We start from the raw sequence: 13,006 nt of genomic DNA, 5'->3' as shown, positions 1-13,006 counted from the left end.
GGGATATTCCCAGGTCTATGGTGCTTGTGGCAATGTCAGTAAAGGCTAAGGTGTCTATAGCAAATGAATAAAGAAAACCTAATGATGATTGATGATAGATGATGATGATGATGATGATGATGATGATAGATAGATAGATAGATAGATAGATAGACAGATAGATAGATAATCACCACATTGAAGTATTTTTCAGCCCTAAAGAATGGAAGCATATTATCTGCAGCAAAATGCATGGAATGAGGAATATTACACAAATGAGATAGGCCAGTCACACAAAGACAAGTACTACATACTCATTCTCTCTCATGTTAAATAGTATTGACCTGAAAGAAGAGGAATTACTAAGGGCAGAGAAAAAGGTGTGTGATTAGGAGAGGGTAGAAAGAGTATACTTGATCAGTGCACCTTAAGCATGTATGGAAATACCATGCTGCACCCTATTAAGAGATATAATTGATGTCTTTACCAACATATCAACATTAGGAAGTTTAATGTCTGATGACATACTAGAAGATATCTGGTTTCCCCTTCCCAACAGTTAGAGTCTATCAAGCTTTATGGACCGTTTCTTGTCAGTAATTTGGAAAGGTGTGTCTGTTTCCTCTTTGAACATGTAATGTGGCCTGTGTTAACTGAAAAAATACTGGCTAGTACATGATGAAACAGCACTCACACCTTCCATGTACCCAATGCACTTCCCAGAGAGGAAACTTGGAATTTATCACTTAAGTGATAAGGCATGAAGCATCTTGGTGTATTTCTCATCAGCGTTCGAGTGTTCACTGGACTCTTCATTTTGTACAGACAACATGAATTTTCCCTGTAACATTGATTTAGGACTGCTTCTATCTACATACAAATGCCTTTTTTCTTGTGTAAAGATCCCACAGCCTCAGAGTAATAAGGCCATTTCTCTCCAGGAGGTAGAATGTGATGTGGCAAATGATTCTACTTTTCCAGAAATATGTTATGAAGTAGCTCCTGGCACTGAGCGTCCACAGCTCTGGAAGCCAAGTTAAATGAGGTGTGCTGTAAAGGAGTAGGCTTTTTATCTGCTAACAAACAAGTTTACAAACCCACTGCAGAGTCAGCATTTAACCATATGTAACTGAAGGTAATGCTTCTGTGTCTGCCTTCCAACACATATGTATCACGACAGAGTACATAAAAGAACTGAGCAAATGTATAGAACTGCTCGGAGCTCCTGTCATCACCATTCTTACAGGTTTAACACTGATTCAGGGTAAAATGATGAAAGCTCTGTTCCAACCAGTAGTTCTGCCCAAGCTCAAGAGCTGGGTTTCGGTCTTCCTACTGGCAAATTTTGCGTCATTGGTCAATATTGTTTAGTCTTCTCTCCTGTAAAATGCAGTCAGTAATACCTACCTCAAAGACTTAGAATGACTCTTTGAAGCGAGTTTGTTTTGATTTTCTAGTCTTTAGAAACCCAGCATTTCATACTTTTCTCTAAAAACAAGCTTTATTTTATTTCACTGGACACTGGCCATTTTGCTTGATATTTTTAACCCGGTATTTTCTTATCCTTCTACCAGGGCAAACACTGTATACTTGATGTATCGGGAAATGCTATTAAGCGGTTACAAGTCGCCCAGCTCTATCCCATCGCCATCTTCATAAAGCCCAAGTCTCTGGAACCTCTGATGTAAGTGGAGGACCAAAGTCCTCATGCAGCTCCCTGCTCCAAATACACAGCAATCAGCAGCAGTTTGTCACAGAGGCTTACAGGCAGGAAATGCCAGTGTTGATCGTTAAGCATTTCCCCTTTTTAATATATGTATATTAAACTTTTTGAGTCGGTAATTCTTTATCAGCTTACAAGTTGCTTTAACCTTTACATTTTCTATTTGTTGATATCTTCATTTGGTCTAAGAGTTTTTTGGGTGGAGGGGGCAGTTATTTGAGTTTCTGCTTTGGTTTTTGTAAATGACAGGTGACTATCATTTTTATATTGTCTCTTAACTTTGAGAACAGTTTCACAGGTTAATCTTCAAATGTGGGCTTTTTGTTTTGTTTTGATAGAGGGCACAAAGAACACTTCCTAATCTTTTCATTGACATTTTACATCGAACTTAGTAGAAATCTGACTCTGTTAAAACATACAGACCATGGTTCTTTACAGCCTTCTCTGGTGCATGACTATGACTATAACTATCCTTTAATATACCCATCTCTACATCTGTGCAAATATATCGGCATGGGAAATGCATGGTTCTGATTTTTTTTTCCAAAGCATTTCCAAAGGTCTTGTAAAATACCTTTCTTCAAAGAACAGTGAACAAACTAGGCAGATATTCATGATCCGACAGAACACCCCTCTAGGCCACCCTACATAGAACACCCCTCTAGGCAACCCTACAAAGAACACCCCTCTGGGCAACCTAACATAACTGTGAAACTACTATAGGGAATGGTAGCAGAGAAGAGAGGCCACAGCAGAGATGGGAAAAAGAGCCAGCTCTTTGCGCTGCCAATGATCCTTCATATAACCCCAGCACAAATTGCCTAAGCTCCCTAAGATTAGATGCTCACCTATAAAGTAGACATTAACATGAACCTTGTAGAGAGAGGGCTGAATATGAGAGGCTCATAGAGTCCTTGTCACAGTAAGTACTCAGGAAATAGTAGTATTATTGCAAAAGATATGAGGTTACTTTTTATGGAGCATTAATTCAACCTTATCATTATCAAACACGTAAGTAGATTCCAGGAGAATGCCAGATGACGTCAGTGCATCTGTTACAAGAACCTAGCTCAAATGCTGCCTCCAGGCAGGCCTCAGGAGAATCTTGTTGGACTGAACCATACAGAACACACTGGAAAATAATGCTTATGGAAAGATTATAAAAATAGAAGGTATTTATTCCCAAAGATGAAAGCTATTGTTTTCTGAGGGTAGCAGCTACCTGTCTGGTCTCCTCTGAGGATGAAGCTGCAAATTGAGCCACAGCAGTTGGAATGGCAGCTGAGAGAATTAACACAACCTAAAATGCATAGTTGATCTCTGGGGAAATCACCAGAGTTTTATCCTAAAAGAAGAGTATATCCCCAGAAGTAAAGGTAAACAAAGGTTTTTGCCAAGGTAAGTAAATAAAATTAGGAGGCCAACGGGAAAACATTAACCACAATTACCACATAGAAAACTGTGTATTGATGATAAAAGAGTGCTCCTGTTATTACTCTGACAGTACATGTTAAACTTCTCCTGTGTTGGGTATTACATAAACTTAGCTAATGGCCATAAATGTCATTATGTAAAAGTGATTTATAAACTGTAGACAGCCACACAAAGCTATGCAATATTAACATTAAGAGGAGAAAAGTAGTGCTCGCCTCCTGGGAACAGCATCATAAAAGCTCATTTCAGAAATAGAAATTAGTTCACATCATAAACACACAGCAGGACTGATGACCACCCAGGGAAGTAAAGCCTAAGGGGCCAAGAGCTGTGGCACATTTAGTCCAGTGTGGCTCTGGGAGACAGCCCATCTGGTACTCAGTGGAAGATCTACTCCTTCCATAACTACCAGATGACTTATTTAGTTCTGCCTTAGGGCCCTGTCACAGGCACTTATCACCAAGGAAAATTAAGCATGCCAAAGGCTAGATGCCACAATGAGGACAGTGTCTTTGGCATAATTTGCTGCGCCCATATTCATGGCTCTCCACTGCAGTGATAATGGCACTCAGCCCTGCGCAATCTCATTACTAAAGAAAGGCTGGCTGTTTAAGGTTCACTCTCTCCTGGAGCTTTTACCTCAGGAGCAATGCTGTCAGGAATTGCCCATTCCCCGGGAAGGGGCAAAGCTCGGTCAGCTGGAACACAAGCATGGCAGCTGTCACAATGAGACAGGGACTCACCATCAAACACATTACTTCTCACTCGCATCATTCACAGAGCTTATTAGCAAGCACACAGCTGCCTCTTCAGAGGAACATAAATTCAAGGGCATGTATGAAAGAGATGTTTTCCTAATGTGCTGCCTCCTGACTTCTGTACCTGCCCCATAGCAAAGAGAAACTTGCCTGTGCCCATGTAGCCTACCACCACCAATGGTCTTTTATGGCTTTAGACTCATGATGCATTGTGTTTATCTCTACTTGAATCTATGCATAAATATGTTTATTTGCCGCACTTATCATTTATTCCTTCGCTCACTCGTTCAACAAGTGTTGAGCTATCCTAATGAATAAGCTACAGGTTCCTCCCTCAAAGAACTTGAAGCTTAGGCATGAACTCTGAGGAATAGGTTGAGACTATTTATAGCAACAAAGGTTCAGGAAATACCTACTTTGGACTTCAGCTCTCATTGGCATCCAAATCCATGTCCAACCTCTGTCTTCACATATCCATGTTTCAGAAGATACCAAGCTTTGGTATAACATGACATCTGCCAGACTGTGGTTGTAAGAAGTGGCTCAAGTTCTCACTCTAGAACTCCTGGTTACTTTACAGACAACCTTAGGGGTGTCCCCTCACTACTTCAAGATCCTTGCAATAGAAAAGGGATTGACTAAGCCCAAGCATTCCAAACCTGGATCTCTGGCCCCTAAGTGGCATGCAAGGCCCAGATGCTTTCAGAAATGTACCTAAGCAGCCAATCAAAATGTCTATTCATTTGGTTGAAGCTTTACTTTCAATGCCGTGAGACCCTGAGAAGATAACACTAATACTGGTTAGGAATTAATAAATTCATTGTAGAGAGAATTAGAAGAATATCCTTTCTCCTCCTACCTTCTTTGTCCTTAAGACTAGGTAGCACTTAAGTTATCGTGTGTTCAAACAACATATCTACATAGTTAATGATATATCAAAGACATAGAAAAAGTCTTAATAATTCCTTTATAGTCATCTTCCTATCTGAAAAAAAATCAAGCAGGCATCAGAGTTTCTTTTTTGGTGTTGCCTTTTAAATATATTATAATTTATAAATAGTAATTGTATGTGTTGATGGGATATGGTATAATAGTCTGATTCATAAATACAAAATGTAATGGTCAAGTCAGACTCCTCAAGCATTTATCACTTGAGTCTATACTTGAGATCATTCCAAATCCCTATTAGCTGCTTTGAAATAGTCAATTAATCTCTGTCAATAAACATCAGAGACTATTCCTTCTATCTGACTGTACCCTACACCTACTATGTTAGAGATCCTTCTATACCAAGCTCCTCCATCCATACCAAAGCTCCTCCATCCTAGCTCACCATTTGCCTAGATTGCTTGATTACAGTCTTATTTGAAAATATTGTGGCCCCAGCACTTCTCGGTTATTCTGTGTCTACTGAAGTGTCCCCTTCAGCAGACACTTCTGCTGTCATCTGGTCATAAGAATGGGAAGTTTAGAGTTCTAGTCACTACAGGCATGCCTCAACATTGGTAGAAGTTGAGTAGTTAAAGCTGTCGAATATCTCAAGGGTCTGCTTTACTTAGCATAACACTCCAGAAGCTCTGTGTGGTTTTGCTCACCAGATTTGCATGGAGGGTAAAGAGCAGACCTCAAGAGGGATGAAGACAAGAAACTAAACCTTTTGTAAGGTTAGGACCTGAGAACAAACAAATCTAGTTCTCTCGGGTGTAGCGCTGCCTAACAAACCCAGGTGCAAAAAGAAACTATTCTCTTTCCTCCCTCTGACCACTTCTGGAAAACTGTCTTTAATTCTGGGTCTTACATATAATTTAGAGATATGGAAATTTACTCAAAGTCAGACAAAGGAAGTTTAAGTTCAGAAATACAACAAAGACGTAGTTGAAGGACAGTCTGTTCTGATGAAGCAGAACCTCCAGCGACACACAAGCACTTCATGTAAATACTCTAAGGCCTGCCTGAGAGGAAGTTTAGTCTCACTTTAGGGACTACGGGGACCAAACAGACCAAACCCGGGACTACAGATCACAAGGAGGCAGCTTCAATCCAATATTGCATGTGATGCCTGTCCTCCAAGAGAGTGAACGCCCTGGCAAGGAGCCCTCATCAGCTAAAAGGATTCCACCAATAATGAGTCCTCAATGAAGCCTCAACAACTGCTAAGATTAAACTATGCCTCCTGCAGGGTTTTTTTTTTTTTGCTGTGCATTTTAAAATTTGGGGGATTTGGTATATTCTCTTTGTGTCCTAACATCAAACCCTCATTCTCTCAGGGAGATGAATAAGCGTCTAACAGAGGAGCAAGCCAAGAAAACCTACGACCGGGCAATTAAGCTAGAACAAGAATTTGGAGAATATTTTACAGGTAAGTTTCCTTGGCCCTGGTACTACAAGACAAGAAGATAAATTGCCTGCTGTTGTACTTAGAATGGGTTCCATGCTGCTAAATCTAGGCCCCCAAAACCTTCCAGTTGAGATTGCCTAGTAATTTTTTTAATGGTGTCTGTCTTGCCCATTTGGTTTTGGGCTCTGGATTCTCTCTTCTCTGAGTTAGCTCTTAGCTCACTCCCAATTCTCCACTGGCCCTAAACCACGAATGGCAGATGTCCCTGGGCTATCTCCTGCTATTAAGGAGATCCTAGGCATGATACCTCACAAAACTATCTCCCTGATAGATTCAGAAAACTTGAAAGGCTCAACATGGGCAGCAGTCTCTGCCTTGAAGACCTCGAGGCCTATCTCCTCAGTCAGCAACATGAGAAGAACACACTTGGAGATGTTTCCATTAATGCCATTTCAAGTCCACTAATAGACTTTCATTTTTTTTAAATATGTCTTTGGCAACATGCTGTTTTGGGGACAGAATATAAATTTCTTGTGGATGTCCTGAATTCTCTCTGCTTCCCTGTACTCATGAAACACTGATTAAACCCAGAGAGAAACCAGCTTTGGTGGAATTTATCTTGCAGCTGATTCTCGATGGTTTATAAACAAGATACTGAGTCCGAGATGTAGCTCAGTAGTAGAGTGTTTAACTGACTTGTACAAGGCTCCGAGTTTGACCACCTCCAAATGTAATGCCCTCCAAAATAACATGAAATCTAACAGCTTCCCTTATGAATAACTGGCATGGAATAAAATGGGTTTTGTTGCGGTTGTTTTGAATCATGTTCAGAATACCAAAGGTGCCAATAGCAAGGCAGTATGCAACTATTTTTCCTAACGTTAATGTTAAGATTTCTCTCAGTAATGTGAGTGATACATCAGTGTAAAAGAGCATCCAGGTGGGAAAAATCAAAGGGCAGCAGAAATGGCTCAGCAGTGAAGAACACTTACTGCTCTTCCAGAGGACCCGAGTTCAGTTCCCAGGTGGGAAAATTAAGTCAAAATAACAACTATTTGACTCATAGTTTGCACTTGTGGGTAGATTACCACTCATTGTTTCTGAATCACAAAGATGTAAACCTTATTTCATAATAGCTTGTCTTGAAGCCTTGGTGGCAGATGGATAGTGCTGATGTTTTGGAGACCTAACTCCAACATAGTATTTATTCAAAAGAAACAACAAAATGTGCTTAGATCTATGCTGAGAACCAAGCATTTTAGTAATTTATAGTTTAGCGATTTACATTTCCTCTTATTTATGTTCCTTATCAGGTATTCACAGTATAAATAGTTTTGTGAGGTAAAAAATCTTAATTTACCAAGTAACAGTGTTTCTCAGTAGAAGTTTTGGAATTGAAAAGGTTAACTTAACTTTTCTTCAAAACTCTTATTATCTCCATGTCTACAAGACCTGAATTTCTGCCTGAACTCGAGTGAAGGATAGACACTCTATGGCCCAACATGGCGCTGTCAGTCTGAAACTGCTGTGGGTTCTGCTCCAGCGCCTGGCTCAGAGTAGGCATCCATGAAACGAACAAGTGATTGATTGCTAGAACTGGGAACACAGAAAGTACTAAGCTGGGGACACATTGATTCCTGACCTAGGGCATGGAGAGAATGCTCCTTTTAAGCATCACTGACATGACTGCACTTGTGTGAGCATTCTTTCTTACTTTTCTTACTCACTGGAAGGGGACATTAAGCTTCCTGATGAGTTATCTGTCACTGATTTGAGCTTCTTTGGGGTGAGAGATCATTGTCCTTCCCCCAAGGGAATGCTTCCTAATTCTGGGTGTTTTTGTCTTTGTAACAGCTATTGTTCAAGGAGACACCTTAGAAGATATATATAACCAATGCAAGCTTGTTATTGAACAGCAGTCTGGGCCTTTCATCTGGATTCCCTCAAAGGAAAAGTTATAAATTAGCTACTGCACCTCTGACAACGACAGAAGAGCATTTAGAAGAACAAAATATATATAATATAATACTTGGAGGCTTTTATGTTTCTGTTGCATTTATGTTTTTGCAGTCAATGTGAATCCTTATGAATGTACAACACAAACTGTGTGAAGCCATGAAGGAGACAGAGGGGCCAAAGGGTGGGACGGAAAAGACATTGCAGTATGCAGGAAGGCTTTGGTTTGCTCAAAGTACCAGGTGTAGGGATGAACCTCTGAAGAGCTCTCTGCCCTAGAGATGGCCAGCCTTCTCACCCCAGCAGATGTCCAGAGCTGATTTAGCTGCTGAGCTCTCTGTGTTTTTTGCTTTAAGAAAAGTTGCCAGCACTCAAACCTCACCAACCTTCCCCTTCCCCACCTCTGTAATTGGTACACTTGGAATTTTATAACTATGCACATCCTTTGATTTCTTAACAAGCAAAGGAAATAAGGAAACCAGAAAAGAGTCACTCTGGAGACGGCATACTATCAGGGGAGGATGATTGCTTAGTTTCCTTGGCTGGCATGTGCAAAGACAAGTGTGCCGTAAAATTGATGACTTGTGTGGAGGACTAACCTTACTGAGGAGGGGATTCCACCTGGACTAGCTTTATGATTGTCGATTGTCTATTTTGCCATTTATAAACTGAAAGAAGGCACTAAAGATGAGAATAATTTATACAATAAAATATATTAAATGTATAGAAATGAATTTCTATAGGTTAAAAGTTTTGTGAACTATTTTGTAAAGACTAAAATACCATTGAAAGACTAAATGTACGCACTCTCAGCAGACGATCAAATTCAAGAATCTGAGGCCGCACTCCCGTTTGTTGCCGATGATCCATTCAGAGCATCTGAGTTCCCTCCAGGTCTGACAAAGACTTCCCCCTCACTCACCTCCCTCCTCGCCCATGCGCACTAGTACACTAGCGATACACTCTTATGGAACACATACCTTAATAAGTTACCTTCATGGATATTTTTGGAAGAGACGTTTTGTTACTTTTTTTTTAAAGCCGATTGCTGTTCAGAGACAAACTCATGCAAATCATCAAAAGGGGACAAATGCTTTCCTCCAGTTAAATAGCCTGAGCCAACCATGGAGATAGACAAATTCAACTTTGTTCCTAGTCACTTACATACAGTTCAAGAACCATTCAGTATTCTGGCAAACCATAAGTCATTAGGATTATCTTTTCTTTGTTTCACAGAGCAACTGAGTGTTTTGTAACAGAGCCCAATTTGGCATTACAGGGGGAGATCTGTCCTAAGATGCACTATTTCTCTGAGGAAGAGAAAAAAGAGAAGTTATCTAGTTGGGAGTGGTGAGGGATGCGCTTTTCTTGGTTCAGAATATAGGGTAAAGAGAACCACAAAGCAAGGATGATTATGACTTTGAGCTCAACCAATTGAACTGCCTTCCTTAGGGCTGCACCTGGACCAAGTTCATTTTTCTAACAATTATAATAATGATTATTTATTATTCGGGAGCGGGGAAAAAACCCTTCCGAAGCCTATACGCTGAAACATAAGAGTTAGCTTCCCACTTTAGCGCTGATGGTGACGTCAGCACTGGTTCTGCCCAAGGTGTTCAAAGAGAGACTTTTTAGTGTTATTAATAACTACTCATATCTGGGTTCTATGCATGCCCAGACAAAGCCCCATCGCCTTATTTCTGGGGTACATCAAGACCTGGCAGGGATTCTGCCACACTGTGCAGCCAACCAGCATGTAAGCTGGAGTACAAGAACAAAAGACAGAACCATCAGAGTGATGGGGCTTCTCAGTTAGAACATCGGGGCTTAAAACCGAGAGTCTCTTTCCAAAATCAAGGGTTATTCATACCATCGTCTGCCTAGCTGCAGTCACCAAAACAAACATTAAAATGCAAAAGTATGCATCTACCTATAGTTTTGAGGCTGCCTTTGCCAATGAAAGGGGTAGCAAGCAGCCATGCATTTTTCCCCCTCATATGAAAATTCAGTTTTCCAGAGATAGCCTTAGAGGGCTCAAAACATTAAAAGATGTGTCCATGTCTGCAACTCACCAGTTTCAGGTCAAGGCCAACTTCCATCAATATTGCTCTCAGAAGTTTTCTGCCACTAGAATGCCATTCCTGATCCCAGCTCTCTTTATAGGCCGCCATGATAACTTCTTTGGTTTCTCCACTGAGCATGCAACCATTTACCTTAGAGGACTGTCATTAATGAGTAGATGTTTTCTCCAGTTGTGTGATGTGCTTTCCATTGGATAGTATTGCTGTGGCTGAGTACAATCAAATTGAACCACAAACCATTGGTTTTGTAGTAATATAATTATTTATTTTCCCAGTGTAGATGCTTCCAGATTGGCATTAGCACTGATTTTTTATGTAGATTTATATAAATATATATACATATATATTTGCTTGAAGAATCACCAAGCACATTGGTGAGAGGGTCTTTTCCTGTAGAAGTCACACATCCATTCTGTTGTGTCGTCTTGCACTTCCCAATGTTGAGGTCTCTATGGCTCCAAAGAACTGGTGTATTTTGCAGCAAATCCGATGACATATATGGAAATGGCATGAAAGTCACCCAGATCACATCTGGTGCAAATGCACCTGGAGCCTTGGGCCAGACTGGTGCTAACACTGCAAACTTTGTCCGGAGCTCTCTCCAATCTGAAGGCTCGCAGGGGGGCACAGTGTCACCTTCACATGCTGGGCCCTTTCGGAAAAGTGCCAGATCGTGTCACTGGTGCTATTTTTCATGCTCTGGTACAATGTGTAGCACCATGGGGGTCTCAGCTTTACCAAAACCGAAATCCCACCTTTCAGCCAATTATTGCTGAGGCATTTGCTGGTTGCTCTTTTCCATGAGATTGATGGCCTATTTATTCTTTGAAGGCCTTTTCTCCCAGACCCAAATTCAGGGGTTGGCTCTATCCACTTGGCAAGGCCATCTAGATGAAGCTGCACTCGGGTGCCTCTGTGAGCTGTCTTAGATCCTACTGCCAGCCCTTCAGGACTGAGCCAAGGAGTGCTCTGTACACCTCTGGCTCTCACTTGTTTCTTCCCCTCATTTTTTCTACCACTTCCATTCTCTCATCAGCTCTGTCATTTCGACCCTCTCCTTTTATCCTCCCTGGGTCGTGGACCTTGCCCCTCCTCCCTCCTCTTTCTTTCTCTGTCCATCTCTCCTTTACCACCATCTCCTGTTCTCCTCCTTATTCCTTCCTCCCAAACTTACCTGCCCTCTTCCCTCCTCACATAGCTCTGATCATCGCCACACCCCACTCTTTAGTTTTCCTGTCCTATAAAGGGCTCATGGCTGATTCAGACAGCAAGTCCACACAATGGACTAACGACACAAATACTTGGGGTCACCATTTTACTTACTCAGCCCAGAAAGCAAAGCTGAGTGTGAGGCCTGACCTGGAGCCAGCCTGCACCACTGCCCTGGCAGTGCTGATGCAAGAGCTGTGGGCCCCTGGCACCTGGAAGCCTCTGCCTGGACCTGTCTCCAGGAACTCCCTCCCAGCCCCACCCAGGCTGAGGACGCTTTGTTTTAACAGAGGCAAACTCTGGCCCCAACAACTATTGTTAACAAACCTCACTGAAGCCATGACACCGCCCTGGTTTGGAGAGAGAGATCCCCCTACTTTCTTTTTCTCACCTCCATGTGAAGCCCCCCTCTGCTTTTCAGCTGGTGATTGCTCTGGTGAGATTGGATGGACTTGCTAGTGAAAGGACATCTTTCCTGTCTTGGTCCTGCCTAAAATTTCTACAAAATGCATTTAAGCCCAGGACTAAGGCTAGTTCCTAAATTTATTACACTAATGAGTCACTCCTGGGGAGGCATCAGCTTCCTTAAAGCATGTGGAGTATCTCCTGTGACAACAGATTTTCCAGGACACTCCATAGAGAATTCTGTGGATCTGCATTAATTAAGTGTACGGTGTAGATGGTATGCATACCATGTATACACATTACATGAGGTATGATTCAACATGGTTGGAAACACATACACACTTCAGTCTGTAAATATCCTTCCTCACTGAAACCTGTGCTTCAGAAATCATTTCTTGTACAGCTGTGCAGTTTCTTGTAGCAGCTGAAGACAAGCTAAGACAGGCAGAAAATTTAGACAAAGATCAGCTAAAAGAGTGCAGTGTCTCCCTCGCAGCTCATGTGGACAGACAACCAAATGGCAAGGTTGACTTCCCGATGGGATGGAAAACTTTTCTTCTTTTCAAATTTGTGTTTCCTAAGTGTATCTTAACTTCTGAGTGCACCAGGTTGTACCCATTAGATCCTTTTACTATGACAATTCTGTGCTTCTCTCTGACAGGATGTTTCTCCATCAAGCTGTAACGCAGGATGGGAGGGGAGGGAGGGAGGGGGAATTACTCCTTGCCTGGCTGGAGTTTACAGAGAATCTGCACAGCTTACACTCCTGTTAAGTGTAAATATTCAACACTTCCATTCCATTTGTGTAAAAAAATAAAGCACACACGATTATAAAATCAAGATGTATATTTCATACTCCGTGTGTCTGTGAGTATTTATTGCGTTTCCACATATCAGTGGTGGCCCCATTGTAAAACTGCTTGATAGAGTGTTTATAAACATCGTGGTTTTCTTATATAAATATTAAAACATTTCCTACTTTATAGCAAAATTATATTCTCCCAAAGCATAGTTTCTGTTATTTCATAAGAGACTCACTCATTTCTATTTTTACCAAATATGTCTGATTTCAGAGCTAATATGCAGTTAGAGTGTATTTGCACTGAAAAATATTGGCGCTACT

The 13,006-nt window shown here is 41.3% G+C and overlaps 1 protein-coding gene across 31 annotated transcripts in view; it reads left to right on the top strand.

The window, feature by feature from the left end:
- Positions 1–12,736, top strand: part of Dlg2 (discs large MAGUK scaffold protein 2) — a 1,877,153-nt gene extending 1,864,417 nt beyond the window's left edge. For all 31 annotated transcript variants that reach the window (XM_052714317.1, XM_052714325.1, XM_052714324.1 and 28 more), the window contains 3 exons: positions 1,554–1,663; positions 6,162–6,253; positions 8,087–12,736. In XM_052714317.1, the coding sequence (XP_052570277.1) occupies positions 1,554–1,663; positions 6,162–6,253; positions 8,087–8,193 (309 nt within the window). In that variant the 3' untranslated portion in view covers positions 8,194–12,736. The remainder of the gene's footprint in view (positions 1–1,553; positions 1,664–6,161; positions 6,254–8,086) is intronic.
- The last annotated feature ends 270 nt before the right edge of the window (positions 12,737–13,006 follow it).

Source organism: Peromyscus californicus, unplaced genomic scaffold, assembly GCF_007827085.1.
Source record: "Peromyscus californicus insignis strain IS unplaced genomic scaffold, ASM782708v3 Scaffold_4__1_contigs__length_199733344, whole genome shotgun sequence".
Taxonomy (NCBI): Eukaryota; Metazoa; Chordata; class Mammalia; order Rodentia; family Cricetidae; genus Peromyscus; species Peromyscus californicus.
The sequence above is the reverse complement of the archived record's forward strand: the minus strand, read 5'-3'. Positions and strand labels throughout refer to the sequence as shown.